Source organism: Cajanus cajan, chromosome 5 (assembly GCF_000230855.2).
Source record: "Cajanus cajan strain Asha chromosome 5, NIPB_CcT2T_4, whole genome shotgun sequence".
In the NCBI taxonomy this organism is placed as follows: Eukaryota; Viridiplantae; Streptophyta; class Magnoliopsida; order Fabales; family Fabaceae; genus Cajanus; species Cajanus cajan.
The window spans coordinates 20,390,937-20,407,307 of NC_138521.1; the positions used below are offsets into that span (position 1 = coordinate 20,390,937).

The 16,371-nt window shown below is 31.5% G+C and overlaps 1 protein-coding gene across 1 annotated transcript; it reads left to right on the plus strand.

Annotated features, from left to right (window-relative positions):
* The first annotated feature begins 392 nt into the window (after positions 1-392).
* Positions 393-10,568, plus strand: LOC109819361 (mechanosensitive ion channel protein 10). Its single transcript, XM_020385070.3, has 6 exons — positions 393-988; positions 2,078-2,771; positions 6,309-6,432; positions 6,544-6,837; positions 9,425-9,627; positions 10,021-10,568. Exons 1-6 carry the CDS (start codon positions 472-474, stop codon positions 10,289-10,291), a joined length of 2,103 nt encoding a protein of 700 aa, XP_020240659.1. The 5' UTR covers positions 393-471; the 3' UTR covers positions 10,292-10,568.
* The last annotated feature ends 5,803 nt before the right edge of the window (positions 10,569-16,371 follow it).

The following is a 16,371-nucleotide window of genomic DNA, read 5'->3' on the forward strand; positions in this document are numbered from 1 at the left end:
TAAAATTTAATATAAAATGTAAATTATTAAGTAAAATAACTTTATCAAAATTTACTTTTAAAATAAATAATCCCTCTTCTATTATATTAATATGTTAAAAAGTCACAATAGTATATTCATTTAATAAAAAAATTTAACAGCATAATAATTTATTCATAAATTTAGTTATTAAATTTATTAAAATAATTTGAAAACGATCAATTTATATAAAAATCATAAACTACTCTCGCACATGCAAAAATAAGTTTGAGTTACCTGAAATTAGTCTCAGAATTCTTTTAACTTCGTTCTAAATCTTAGGAATCAATGATTCTCTTCAAAAAAAAAAAAAAAAGTTGGAAACCAAAAAATAAAAAATGCAAATAAGTTACATGCTTCTATATAAGTTTTGATTCAAATCTCCTCTCTCATATATATCCACTTAGGCAAGAGCAGTGTGCCCACTACTACGTACTTCCCAATCCTCCTAAAATGGAGAAAACAAGGCCCTCAGACCAAGTTGTCATCACCCTCGACCAGCATATACCTAAACCATCCTCCATGGAGACCCAAAATCTTGAGGAGAAACCCAAACTCCCCTTAAGAGCCCAAACCCTTAACCGTCTCAGCTTCTCAAAACCCAAATCCCGAATCCTAGAATACAACTATGCCCCCCGCAACAAACTCTTTGCCACCTCCGAAGAAGGTGACCTCATTCAACCCACCTACAAGCTATCTTCCAACGAGGAAGACGATGATGAGGATTGGGAGTGGGACAAAGAAGAAACGGAGGAGGATGGGTCAGAGCACGACCCCAAGTTGCACCAAAAGAGGAAGTTCAAAGTGAAGTGGAGGCTCTTGGTGGAGTGGGTTTTGTTCCTCAACATATTGACATGCTTGGTGTGTTCTTTGACTATATCTTCCATAACCAACATGCACCTGTGGGGTTTGGAGATTTGGAAGTGGTGTTTGATGGTAATGGTCACATTTAGTGGCCGTTTGGTTTCAGGTAAATTTATTTACCTTTTTTTTTTCATTTCATTTACATATTTTATTTTTCATCTTATCTATGTCTTCTTCTACGGCAATCTATCTCAAAAAAAAAAAAAAAAAAAAAAAAAAATATATATATATATATATATATATATATATAGCATTAAGTTATTAAATATTTATGATTTCATTTAATCTCTGTATAATATGTAATGGAGTTTTTTTTTTATTTGGTATAACTGCTTTATCTTTTGATGGAGGTACTTTTGTTTGAGTCGATAGTATTAGAGTTAATCACCTATACACTGTTAGTATAAAGTTTTTTTACACTGACAACCAAATATATTTCTTAATTGTGTCATGTCATTATAAACACATTTACTTTTAACAGTGACATGGTACAATTAAGAGATATAGTTGATTGTCAGTGTAAAATTTTTTTACACTAACAGTATATATGTGATTAACTCATAGTATTATTATGAACGATAAAACTTTCTCTTTAAGCATTTAAAACATCTGGATACTTAGGATTTGAACTTAAAATTTTGGTTAAATCAAAATAATTCATACCAGTTGATCCATATACTCATGAGTCATGTATTTGAGTCCTAGAATGTAATTAATTTATCAAAAGAATTAATTTCATTGAAGTATGTCATCTATGGATTAATTAGGAGTACACTGATAAAATAATAAGTTTTTCCTAAAACGAGAAAAATTATTAGTTAATTTCAAGTGATTAGTGTCATAGGTATATCAATTAATTTTTAACCTGTAATTATCAAATATTCGTCTACCATCGATTTTTATACCATTGTTGAGTATTTAAGATTCACACACTTATATGATACAGTTTGAGTGTAAACTTTCGTGACTATACTTTTAATCATTTCTCAAAAAATTTCATATTAACGGAAATTATGTATATAATATAAATCTTTATTTGTTTTCATGATTTAATGACGTAAGGCTTCATCATATTCCAACACATCCCAATTAATCTTCATGTAATACAGAATCCAAACTCAATTACGTGTGTAAACAATGATTAGTTTATGAGCGAACAAGTAGATGAATGTGTAGAATCATGGTTTGGTTTCAGGTTGGGTGGTTGGTGTAACGGTTTTCATGATCGAGCGCAACTTCATGCTACGAGAGAAGGTGCTGTACTTCATCTACGGTCTCCGAAACAGCATAAGAAACTGTCTCTGGTTGGGCCAGGTCCTACTCTCCTACTGGAGCGTGGTCTTCGACGACGTCCAAAAGAAGAACCACAAGTTCCTCAACAAGGTCTTCCAGGCCTTGGTGGCGGTCCTAGTGGGCGCCACCATATGGCTGGTCAAGATCGTGCTGGTCAAAATGCTCGCCTCCTCCTTCCACGTCACCACCTACTTCGACAGAATGAAGGAGAGCGTCTTCCATCACTACATTCTAGACACTCTCTCGGGCCCTCCCATGGAGGACGCCGAGGAGATACTCCTCCAGCACTGCCTCGCCGGGTCCAAGTCGATGCCGGCGAGGCGGAACAAGCTGAAGGAGGCCAGGAACTTGTACAAGTCCAACAAGTTCGGGTCCAGGAGGATTGACATGGAGAAGCTGAGGGAGCTGAGCATGGAGAGCACTGCGTCCGCGTGGAGCGTCAAGAGGCTTGTCAACTATGTTAGGTCTTCGGGCTTGTCCACCATTTCAAGGACTGTGGATGATTTTGGCAACGCCGAGTCTGAGATTAGTAGTGAGTGGGAAGCTAGAAACTGCGCCCAGAGGATTTTCAAGAACGTTGCCAAACCTGGGGCCAAGTAAGTGCATTTCGTATCACTCTTTTTTTCATTTTGCTTCTTCAAATTCATGTCTTTTCAGTTTAGTTATCATGGAAGTTAGATTTTGATTTGCGAATCTTGTATAATGCATTTTAGAACGAACATGAAAGAGGACATAGGAGAGATAACTTCATCTTTATGGGATTTTCACTAATATATGTAACTAAATCTAGAAACTAATTACGACGAATACTATAAATATAAAAGGTTCAATAAGTAATTGTCAACTTAAATTCACTCCCTTGTTTTTTAATCAGAATAAATTAACAAATTATAATTATAATTAAAGCAAATACTTATGAGACTTGCTAACATATATTTACTTCATTTATACGAAGGAGCATGTATTAGTAAGTTACCTGTATTAAAATGTGTCCTACTATAGCTTGCTAATTTACTCTAGTTAAAAAAAGTAAGATAGTGTAAGTTAACAAATCTCCCATATACATATATATATATATATATATATATATATATATATAAAATATTAAATAACTTTTTAAAATTTTTATAAATTTGATCAATATATTAAGAATTTTTAATTTAATAATTTGATGATTAAAATTTGATATAAAATATAAATTATTGAGTGAAATTCTATTAAAACTTATACTCTTAAAGTAACTAAATGCTTATATACAAGAGAAAGTAAATTATATACTAACAATATAAAATAATTTTACAATATCATCTAATCATAATTTATTATTTATAATAAATTATTAAATTTTATATAAATATATAATAAGTCGTATCAACATTAATATATGTGATCATCTATATATTTTCTTCATGTCAAACCACTCTTTGGTAAAAGTGAATATAGAGTGAGCGTGATTGTATCCTTTCTTAATTTAAGGCACCTAGAAAACGTGGTCGAAATCTTGTTAGATTAAAAATTCAGTATTTGATGACAGAAAATTTCTAAGCCACTGACAGTGGACACTGAACAGTATAAGTGATTAAATATCTTCATCCTTTAGAAAATACAAACAAACGCTACAAGAAAAGGGTCAACCCAATTAGAAAAGTTTAGGGTTTAGGGTTAGTCACTTCGGCTAGGTCTACCAAAATGTTTGTGACCACGTAAACTACAACTACAATATTTGAAGAGGGTGAATGGGATTTGCACCATCAGATATTGCAGCTTTAGAAGTGCACGTTCGGGCCCAGATGTCATAGCACTATATATTTTGTGGGTTTGGTCCTGTGTTGATTTATTTATTTTTAACGTGGTCCTCATGGTCCTCATAAAATAGTCTAAGTTGAGTTGTGAGTTGTGACCCTAACCAATTTCGTGGTCCATTCGTCGTGTATTTACTACTACTTATCGATTCATCCATTTCCACATTTTATGCTCAGTCGCACTACGTCATACCGCAAAAGGAAGAACAGAGGGAGAAGCAAATAAACCTGCCCCTACATTACCACTCATGAAATTTTTTATTTGTTTTGTGATGGAAATAGAAATAATAGACCCAATATTGGTATCTCTTCATTCTTATAAAAGACGATTTAATAAAAACAAAAATTATACTTCCTTATAAAGAAAACTTATCTAAAGTTTTGCAGGATTCCATTTTTCGGACACATGGTTATTTAGAGACATATGTAGGACACCCATTCACAGGACAAAAATATTGAGTCAAATGAATATTTTTAATTTTTAATTTCTTAAAAAATGAGAAATTAAATAATTTTTAAAGAGTGTTGGAAGGGTGTTTTATCGCAAGTATCCATAAAACATTTTCGATTTTTGTTATATGAAATGTTAAGGTAAAACTTTAAGAGTTAATTATTTATACACTGTCAATGTAAAATTTTTTTTACACTAATAATCAATCATATATTTTAATAGTATCATGTCAGTTACTTATTTAATAAAATAAAAATAAAATAAAATAATTTAAAAAATATGATTAGTTGCCAATATAAAAAACTTTATACTGGCAGTGTATAGATAATTAACTCAAACTTTAATTGGAAAAGATATACTTTGGCACTGTTGGACTACTTAGTAAAAGAGAGAAAAATATAAGTGTTATAAGTGATGATATAATTTGATAGGAAAAGAGAGATAAAATGAAATAAAAAAGTGTCTATGGTTCATTTTAATTTAATCAAAGAATGATGTAAAAGAAATAAATAATAACACTTAGAATATTGTAATTCAATTTGGTCCTGTTTGCTCCCTACCACAGTTTCTGTCTCTCCCCCACTAAGGTAACGGGTTATTGTTTTAGGCCATCAAACTGGGCACATTAATAGTGCTCTGTCAGATACATTCTTTTATAGTAACGCGACAACCTTCTGTCCATATATACCCTGTGATCGATCTTCCATTTCTGCATCCAAATATAGTGCGCAAGCACTACTGATGTTGATGTACTGTCCCACCACTATTATAAAATAAAAAAACACTTAATAACAATTTTGTGAGATAAGAATGTAATTGTCACTAAATCATAAATTATATAATTTTGTAGTCAATACATATTAGTTATTAATTTATTATTTATTAATATGTAATTACTTTAATTTATTTCTTTTAATAATTTAGTAAATCTTTACTAATATCTATATATAAATATCAATAATAATATTAACGATTTTGAATAAGTTATTATTAATTGTTGATAAAATAAATAATAATTATTTATATGGTCCCTAAAACATAAAATAATAATTATAAAAAAATAATTTTAGTGTAGTGCATTAAGACCAGATATTTTATACCATTGTCCATTATTTTGGCCCAAGAAAAGCATTGCTCAACAATTCCTAGTATATACTATAACATGAAGTATAAAATGGGACCATAAATATTATGGTGAGGCACATGTATGATTCTTAATCGATGTAACATTTTTAACATGCTCGTTTTATAGTGAAAAATTGGATTTCTCGAGAGAACAAGATTAAATATTTGTAGATGATCTAATAATATTTTAATAGCTGGTGTTTTAAGCAACAATATTCATTAGATTAATTTTTTATACTATATTAAAATGTAGATTATAACCTTAAACTAATAATTTTATAAAACTGATTTTTAAAGAAAAAATTATTCTTCATTTATACATATATAATAATATTTTAACAATAGAGGAGTATCTCCAATAGATGGATCCAATTGGACCAAACATAGTTGCCCAATTATAGGCTCCTAGGAAGGAAGCTAGCGCACCAAAATTCAAGCATCCTATTTTGATAAAAGTGAACCATGTTTCATATTTTCAAGAGAATAATCATTAAAGATAAAGTAATTAATTATAAGTATTAGTATTCATGATGGCAGGTTCACTTTGAGCTGTCCTTACTTTCTTTACTACCATTATTATAAGATAACAAAACGTTAGAGTTAGTGCAACAGTGTCATTATTCATTATCTTCCGGTAAATATTTGAAAGCAATTAAATAGATTCAATTTGAAATGGTAGTTGACTTTTTTCATTGACAAATAATTGATGAATGAAATGATTAATTAAAACATATGGTATTTTGCAACTTATGAAGGTATATTGAAGAGGAGGATCTGATGAGATTTTTGAAGAGGGTTGAGATTCATACCATATTTCCACTGATTGAAGGTGCTCTTGAAACGGGCAAGATCAGCAGGTCTTCATTTAGAAATTGGGTGGTAAGTTTTCACTCTAAATTTCACACTTATAGCAGTACTCACTTGTGTAAAAAAATGTAACAGTAATTAATAATGTATCAGAATGAAACTCTAATAAATATTTGATCTCAGATTAGAGCATATTATGAAAGAAAAGCCCTAGCACAATCACTGAATGATACGAAAACAGCAGTGCAGCAGCTTCACAAAATAGCAAGTGGAATTGTTAGTGTGATAATAATCATAGTGATGCTTTTGGTGATGGGGGTGGCTACGCTGAAGATTATATTATTCTGTATTACACAAACAGTTTTGATAGGTGTTGCCTTCCAAGGCACTTGCAAGACTGTATTGGAGGCCATCATCTTTGTCTTCGTCATGCACCCTTTTGATATTGGAGACCGCTGCGTCATTGATGGAGTTCAGGTAATTTTCCAACCATTACTTGGTATATTTTTATTCTCTAATGAGAAGATAAATATAATTCTTTTTTCACCATGTCAATCTTATAACAATAAAGTAATATATACAATCTCGACTTGCAATTCAAGCATGAGCAAAATCCTAACCTTTGATAAATAAAAAAATTAAAAAAAAAAGTGTTGAACTATTATTGTTAAGAGTTTTTGATAAATAATATTAAAAAAAAGTTGGTATATAATATTTTTGAACAGAAGAATGTGCTCTTTAATTTTGGAGTGTATTTAAAGTATACATATATGAAAAAGATAATTAAAACTTAAAAGTTACTAACACAAATAGTTTGACATTTGTATTTTTCCCAATTCTCAAATCAAAAAACGTTATACTTCCTTGTAATAAAAAAAATATGAAAAAGATAGAAAAATAAAAAATAAATAATTATGTACAGAGCAATATATATTGTTAAATTTTTAGTATTCAAGTAATGAAACTAAATTCTTTTTAAACAGGATATACATGAGAAAAGGTTAAATTAATTTTTTTAAAAATGACTCCGGATCTCCATTCTTCATTAAAATAAATAGAAGTTATACCTCTTAGTTATAAAATATATATATATATATATATATATGAGAAACATAAAAATAAATAATTATGTACAATGAAATATATATTATCTAATTTTTAATATTTAAGTAATGAAACTAAATTCTTTTTAAATGGGATATACATGAGGAAAGGTTAAATTAATTTTAAATAATTACTCTTATCCTCATTCTTCATTAAAATAAATTGGTAAGAAAAAAATTACCGTAAAAACATGTGTCTTAAATTTAGATACATTTAATCCAAAGAGAATACATTGAAAGTTGACTACAAAAGATGCTCAATAGAAAAGGGGAAAAAAAAAAGTGCACATATAAAACATATACAAATTAAATCACCAACAAATCAAAGGAAAAAATCCTATAAAAAATTGAATCCAACAACCTAAAAACTCAACCAATGTGATACCTTGTAAAGATAACAGCCCTCTTCTCTTTCCCATATAAGGGGGAACCTCTAGTTAACAACTTGGCAACTTGGCATATAGAGAAGTTTCTATAGTGGCTCAAAACAGACCCATCAAGATGATAGTCTTACCCGAATACATCATTAAAATAACATGACAGCAATAAAATACTATATTTCTAAAAACATGTTTGATAAAAGTCACCCTAGAGACAGCTATGTAGGTGAATAACCATCCATCATGCATTGCATCCTACCTGGTATTAAATTCCTCACCGAAACAGCAGCAACACCTTACATAACCATACGAAAAAGGTATATAAATATATATATATATATATATATATATATATGTATATATATATATATATATATATATATATAGATATATTCGAACAACCATCTACAAACCATTATATTCCTTGTATCAACTGTTATTGACCTATAGTCTTATTATAGTGCAACAAAACCAATCCAAAAAAAGCCAAAATCTTTAGACCCAAAAGACGCAACAATCCAAGACCAAAGATCTAAATTTATTAATTTAACTAATTATTGCAAACACTCGTGCTTTCCTTGGAATAACTAACAGGGATTGATATATATATATATATATATATATATATATATATATATATATATATATATATATATATATATATATATATTCAAACTCATGATTTGTAGAGATGATTGAGCTATGAATAAGTGATGGGAAAATATCAACATAATAATAATATAGACCAAACTCAAATAATTAATGCAGCAGAAATAAATCCTCCCGTAAGAATTTATGAAGAATAACAACCAATGAACAATAATAGTAAATCACTAAAATCACATATAAAGAGACCAAAATTTTAATGTGATCAATAAAGAGTAAAAAAATAGTTTCACTATGATCAATAAAGAGTACAAAAGAGTTCCAATAAACTGCACAAAACAGTATTAACACCCAGTCAAACAACAAAGCAATAAAACTTATAAATAAATAACAATGAAGATGAAAAATTCTAAATACACAGCTACAGTGCGAACTGAATATCTCCCAATTTAGATCTCGTATCAACGATCCAACTATTTAGAATGAAGAATCAGAGGTCCTGGACCTATTGTCAAATTTTCGGTCCAATCCAACAGTGAACAAATCTGCAATATCAATTTTACAGTCATAACTTTGTATAAAAACGAGAATGACTTTCTCTCTTCTTCTCTCTCAAAGTACTGGTGTTCAAGTGACTTTTGACCTTTCCACTTTTTTTCACCTCATATGCTTCAAACCCCTTTTCACTTAAATAAGTAAGACATCAAGTAAATTTCTTAATTTTGGACATTTTCTCCATATAGGAAGGGAGATCAATATCCAACAATAAATCCATTAAAAGAAATAACAAAACAACGCATTGTAGTACATTAGATAGATTATACATTACTCTATTTCAAGATTTTGTCTCTATCTTGTACACTTTTAATGCACTATATTTCCCTTTTGTTACACTAGGTGTTAGACTTTCTTTCTAGTACATGAAAATTTGCTTCATTAATTTCCATGTTAATTTAAGTATGTGCTTACATACAGATGATTGTGGAAGAGATGAATATCTTGACGACGGTGTTTCTTCGATATGACAATGAGAAAATATACTACCCAAACGCAGTTTTGCTCAATAAGCCAATAAGCAATTTCTATAGGAGTCCAGAGATGTGGGATTCAATTGATTTCACCATTGATGTCTCAACTCCCATGGAGACCATCCTTTCACTCAAGAAATCCATGCAAATGTAAGTTCTTAATTCATTCCTCATTATTAACTTTATGTTTTATTTTTCTACCACCTCTAAGATACATGATTATATTTTCTCTGGACAAATCTATAAATAAAAAATGTTTAAATTTTTTAAATTAAATATAAATAAATTTTATTAAGTGTTTGATGTTTTTAGTCCAAAAAAATCTTTATACTAATAAGTGAGAACATTATAGGTGGTTAAAGATATTTTGAAAAATATGATGTATAATTTATACAAAATTGTGAAAATTTAATGTATTTGATAAACTTTAAATTAGTTTTATTTTCTTATATATAGGTTATGAGGGACTACATATTTAAGAAGTTATATAAACACTTTTTTCTTCATTTTGTTAATATTTGAGTTGTGTGATTATGAGTTTAGCTACATTGAGAGCAAGCCAAAGTATTGGAATCCAAAACACAGTATGATAGCAAAGGGAATTGATAACGTGGACAAGATAAAGTTGTGCTTATCTGTGCAACATACGATCAACCATCAGAACTACGGTGAGCGAAACGTTAGGATAACGGAGCTACTCTTGGAAATGAAGAAGATCTTTGAGATCCATGGTGTCAAGTACAGTCTTCTTCCTCAGGAGATCCAGATTACCCATATGAACATTGAAAATGGGAAAGTTCTGTTTCAATCATGAAGTAGCTACACTTTCAATCTCTTTCCATTTCCTCCTGGAAATAAATACCACAACAATCACTTGGTTTGAAACTTTCAAATTATTTTGCTTTCAAACATCAACTCTACTATATATGCTCTAATTGCACTATGTTATCAACCGGAATTACGGTGTTATATATATGCATTATTAGCTTACTGGGAATATCAGTGTAACTTGTTTATTGAGCTAACTCATCTACGAGGATAATGTATGTTTATTGTGCTAAACTTCGTATAACTATTTTTTTTATTACCCAGCATTAAAGTGCATGTTCATTAGTATATTATTTTAAAAACAGTAAATGTTTATCATTTTTTTTTTTTTTTACTTATGGCTCTATTATTTTCGGTAATAGAATAATTTAGTTTTTTTTTTTGTTTTAACATTCCAGATAGTTTTTCCGTAAAGTTTACGTAACTTTGATAAAAGAAATGATAAATTACAAGTACAATTATAATGCTTGAAATTATTATAAATATTACATTGTACGTAATTGTAAACATACATAAAAGTTTAAGAAAAAAATATATTTTATCTACAATTATATTGCTTTGTAATTATAATTTTTTATTGATAGAAAGATGAAACAAAGATTGCATTTCAGATGATTTCTATTCTTCTTGCAATTCATGGAAAAACAATGTCCTTTCTTTTTATTAATTTTAATTAGCATAAAAAAATATAAATGAAATATAAGAAATAATTAGAATAGGTATGTACTTTTGAGAATAATTCTCAATTAATTATAAAATACATCACCCATAACCTGAATTTTGAAAAACTATAAAATGAGATTTACAATGTCATGTATAAATATAACATATTTAATGTGATTTAATATATATAGTTTATTGTGGCACTCTCTATATCGTATATTATAACACATTATTAAAGAAAATAAATTAAAATACCTCATAACACAAAGAACTGGAATCCATATAGTATAGAGAATCACATTGAAACTTAACTCAAAAACATAATGGAAATAATTAAATTACAAAGAAATTAAAATCATAGTCCTCCAACTAAACCACATGAAAAGGATTCATAATCTAGTCCTAATTATGTTCCAATATTACATGTCTTATCAGAGTAATCCAACATGAAGGCTAAATCTCATTACCAACATCTCTAATATCAAATTGATGATCACCTACATAAACCACAAGAGCAATCACTACAAAAAAATACTATTTAACTGTCACTATTTCATGTGTTTCGATCATTATTAGATTCAGTGACCGAATTAGCAACCAAAAGTTTTTCTTCGTGAAAAGCCTAATCGCTATTGGTAATAGCAACCGAAATTTTGTCTATCACTACTTAGCGACTGGCGTAACTATATAAAACATATTTGTTGCTATAGTATTGGTAGTCGGGCTTGTGTGACCAACTTGACAACTGAAAAATGTGGTTGCAATTTCAGTTGCTATATAATAATTTAAAAAAATAAATGGTCATTTTATATTCAGTTGTTGATTTGATCACAAAAACTGCCACTGATTTGTTTTGTCGCCATTTCCGTTGCTAAACATATGGTCGGTACTTCGGTAGCAAATTAATTTGTAATTTGTTACTAAATTTATTAGTCTCTAATTTGGTCGCTAATTTTAACCCGTATATTTTCTTCTTTTTTTGAATTAGGAGTATAAATTTAGAGCTTTTAATAATTATAACAAAATATTTATCATCAAAATATTAATTTCACAATTTAGAATACTAAACAATAACATACTATTTTTTTTCTCCATAGCATCTCATCAATGTTAAACAAGTAAATCAAATATGATGTACTAAAAACATAAAGATAACATAAAAAGTTAGAACATCAACAAAGTAAATCTGAAATACAACCACAAAAGCTAAAACAAGTAAATTAAAGGAGCATAATCAAAGGTCTTTTGTTATATCCTTAAGAGCATCGTCAACATTATGTTCAGGATCATCTGTAGTAGTACTTGGTACAGGAGAGGTTGGCCTTAAAGGCTCAATCTGGAGGTGTCGTAGAATATATTGCGCATTTGCTCATCATGTTGTTGTATATGATCTTCCAATTATTTTTCCTTTGCCTCCTTTGCAACAAGCTCAACATTTAATTTAGCTATCCTATTTTGCATTTCCTCTATCACCCCTACAGTGACTGGTGATGCTTGGGACATAGAAGACTGGGGATGTATGGAGTGAATGAAGTCATCGACCAATCCAAAAAGCCCATACAAGTTTCCCTTCACATCCTTCTTAACAACTTGCAAATAAATTTCATTATCACTAATAGAGGTAGAAGTAGAGCCATGTGTGCTGATGGAGTAGTTCCTTCCATGGGTGATGACAATGGTTGAAAGGAGACTCCTTGCCCTTGATCTAGGCTCATCAAAGGTAGGACAAAGGGAGGTTTATGGTGGAAAAAGGAAGCTAGGTGAGAGATAATGTTTAGGGTGGCGGAAGCATATGGTGAAAGGTGTTTGGTTACTCACGGTTGGCTCACTCCAAAGGTAAATGGAGGCCACTCTAGGGTTCTCACTCTCCAATGGTGGAGATAGGAGAAGGTTAGCCAAAGGTAACCTAGTGACTAAGGAGAGGATTTGAGGCACAAAAAGGCTCACTCAAATTCATATATTCCAAAGTATTTACAAGTGGTGGGGTGTGGGGTATTTATAGGAGGGGAGGCATCTAGGGTTTCATTTGGGATGTGCTTGGCCGAAATTCATATGGCTAATGCACTCCAAATGAAATGCAAATAAACCCTAGATGCAACTTGGTGCCCAAGGATGGAATCTATGAGTTTAGATTGGCTATCTCTAGGTGCATGATAAGACCATGCAACCTTTGCCCTCCACTTGGGCCTAAGCCTTTCTAACACCAAAAATAGATCCAATGACACCAAAAAAATATGCGTCACCCTCTAATAAAATACCCTAGCCCAAATTAAAAACCTAATCATCTAAAGCACCCCATAATACAAGGGTAAAATGGGAAATACAAAGAAAGAAAATAAATCCTATGACTAAAATACCCCAAAATACAAGGGTAAAATTGGAATAAAGCAATAATTTCTATACTACTCAAATTGCCCATAGCCATGAACCATGTGATGGGTCTCACATGAAGTGAAGTACCAAGGATGGTCCTCCATCATACCCTCCTTCTTGAGAAGGATTTGACCTCAAATCTTTAAGCTCTTCCATTCCATTGATCCTTCAAAAGATGTGAAACCACAATTAGGGAAGTAAAAAAAATACTAAAACTTTAGCGATGCAATCCTTAAGTACACAATTTGTTGAATGAAAGTGCTAGGGCAAGGAGAGAGCCAAAGAGGCATCACCATTTAAATTATTGGCCCCATGCAATTCATTCACCAAATCATCTATCTTAGGGATTAGGTGCCTTTTATGCAATGATGGCTTTTAAAAAGGTGCTCATCCTCCATTGCCATCTTTCTTTGGCACCAAAAGAAGAAGGATGGCACAAGGGTTAAGGTTCTTTTGAACCTAGCCCTTTGTCTTCAAAGGAAATATTCTTTTTTTCTTTTCTTTTCTTTTTGTTTTTCTCTTCATCATCTTTCTTAGCCTTTAGTTTGAGTTGGTCCTCATTCACTTAAGAGGGTGATAGAGGACACCACACAAACTTCTTACCTAAGTGTTGGAAACTTATTTTATTGGTGAGGCCATCATGGATTATGTGCTTGTCAAATTGCCATGGCCTCCCAAGCAAGACATGACTAACCTCTAATGGCACTATGTCACACAAAACATCTTCTTTATAGTTGCCAATAGAGATTGGTATGCTTACTTGTTGGTTAACTACAACACCTCTCTCCTCATTGATCCATTGCATTCTATAAGGTTTAGGATGAGGTTTTGTAGTCAAGGCTAACTTATCAACCAATCTAGTACTACAACAATTTGAAGTTGAACCACTATCTACAATGAGAGAACAAGTATTTTCTAGAATTTTGCATTTTGTTTGAAACAAGTTCTCTCTTTGAGATTGTTCAATGTCACTAGGTTGATTGTTAAGAAGCCTTCTAACCAATAGTAAGTCTCCTTCACAAGGTAAAATTTCTTCCTCGGAGTCTATGGCTTCTTCTTCACTACTAGAGGAAGATGAAGTAGCTTCATCAAGGCTACTATAGTGATCTTGGGCTTTTAAAACCATGGTTTTCTTTGTAGGACATTGAGAAGCAATATGTCCTCTTCCAAGACACTTAAAGCACTTGATTTCACTTGACTTAGACTCTTTGGAAGGTGCTTTAAAAGATGAATTTTCTTTTTCTTTTTCTTTTTCTTTTTCTTCTTTGGGATAAGGTAGGGAAGAGTGGCCCTCCTTCTTAAAACTCTTGGAAAAAGAGGGAGTGGAGTCTTTTCGAAAAGGTTTTCTTGTAAGTTGATGCTCCACTCTTGAGCAAAGTTGAACAAGTTCATTCAAATCCCTATAAGGTAGAAGTTCAACTTTGTCTCTTATCTCAAGATTAAGACCACTTTGAAATCTAGAGATTGTGGTCCTCTCTTCCTCCCTAATCCCAGCCCTCATCATTAGCAACTCCATAGATTGCCTATATTCTTCCACACTAGAGGACCCTTGTTTCAATCTTTGTAGCTTGTCCATAAGCTCTTGGTCATAGTATGGAGGAATATGCCTCCTTCTTAAGGCACTACGGAGCTCATTCCAATATTGGATTGGGGGTTCATGATTTATTCTCCTTTCTTTTTCTAAGGAGGTCCACCAATACATAGCATGCCCTTGGAAGCTAAGGGTTGCTAAAGAAACCTTCCTATCTTCACTTATTCCATGGCAAGAGAAAAGTTGTTCAACTTTCATTTCCCAATCTAAATAACTTTCAACATTATCTTTGCCATGAAATGGGGGAAGAGTGATGTTAGGTTCCCTATTGGAAGACTCCCTATTTCTATGATACCTTGGGGGTCTTTGATAGTAATCATCATTGTGATGACTACTAAAGAAGATATCACTTGGAGGTTGGGTATGATGCCCTTCCTCCTCATGAACACTTGCATGCATATGCCCCTTTCCTCTTGAGGGTTGAGGAGAAGTGACTCTTGGTTTTGAACCACTAGCCTCTCCTCCCATAACTAGTCTTTCAAGCAATCTTTTTATTTCTTCATTATTTCTTTCAAACTCTTTTTCTTTTCGTCTTAATTCTTCCTCTCTTTTTATATTTTCTTCTTCTTTTTTTCTTAGGTACTCCTTGAGTTGCCTAAGCTCATCCCTAACACTAGAACTAGTACTACGAGAATTATGACCATGGACACTAGAATGATCACTCATCTTTGATCAAGGAAAAGGTTTTCACAAATGTTAAAAGGTTTTGAAAAAGATTTTCACAAAGAGTGAGTGATGAAAGGTTTTCACAAAAGGTTTTCAAAGTGCAAGTTAGGTAGGAAAAGGCCTAAGTGTACAAAGTGAACTTTCAAAGGGAGGTGGACTACAAAGAATCACTTAATAACCAAGCCTTATCTAGTAAAAATCACTAAGCTTTTTTCTACTTTTCTTACAAAAACAAGTTGGCACAATCAATAAGGTGAGTGTGTGCACGTTACCCCTAGTAGGCAAAGGCCTTCTAAACGTAATTGGAACAAAGATAAAAACCTAGCAATTATACTACCAAAAGCTATAAAACTTGCAAAAGGAAAGCACTTAAAACATACTCTAGTCGAAGTCCTATGTGAAGGTTTTCAAATCACCTTCAACTACACGAAGCTAAACCAAAATGAAGAGGTTTAAGAATGGCCAATTACAAACCAAAAAGAAAGAAACCACGGCCAAGAATACAAGAGGCCGAAAATAAAAAATCAAGTAAAAATTATGAAAGACAAAAGTTTTAGGTCTTCAACTCCTCCACTTGGGGTTCCTTCACATAGAGCAAACTTGTTAGTCCTCTCCAAGTGTTTAGACACTCCTTTTGTTTTGGTGTATCTCCCTCCAAAGACTAGGTTTGGATTCAGTTCACTCCTCCACTCAAATCCACCAAAGGTGTGAAAGTTTGCTAGAGTGGTTCTTCACCTACAAACAAAATGAAACCAACCCAAGAGCAAGAGTCC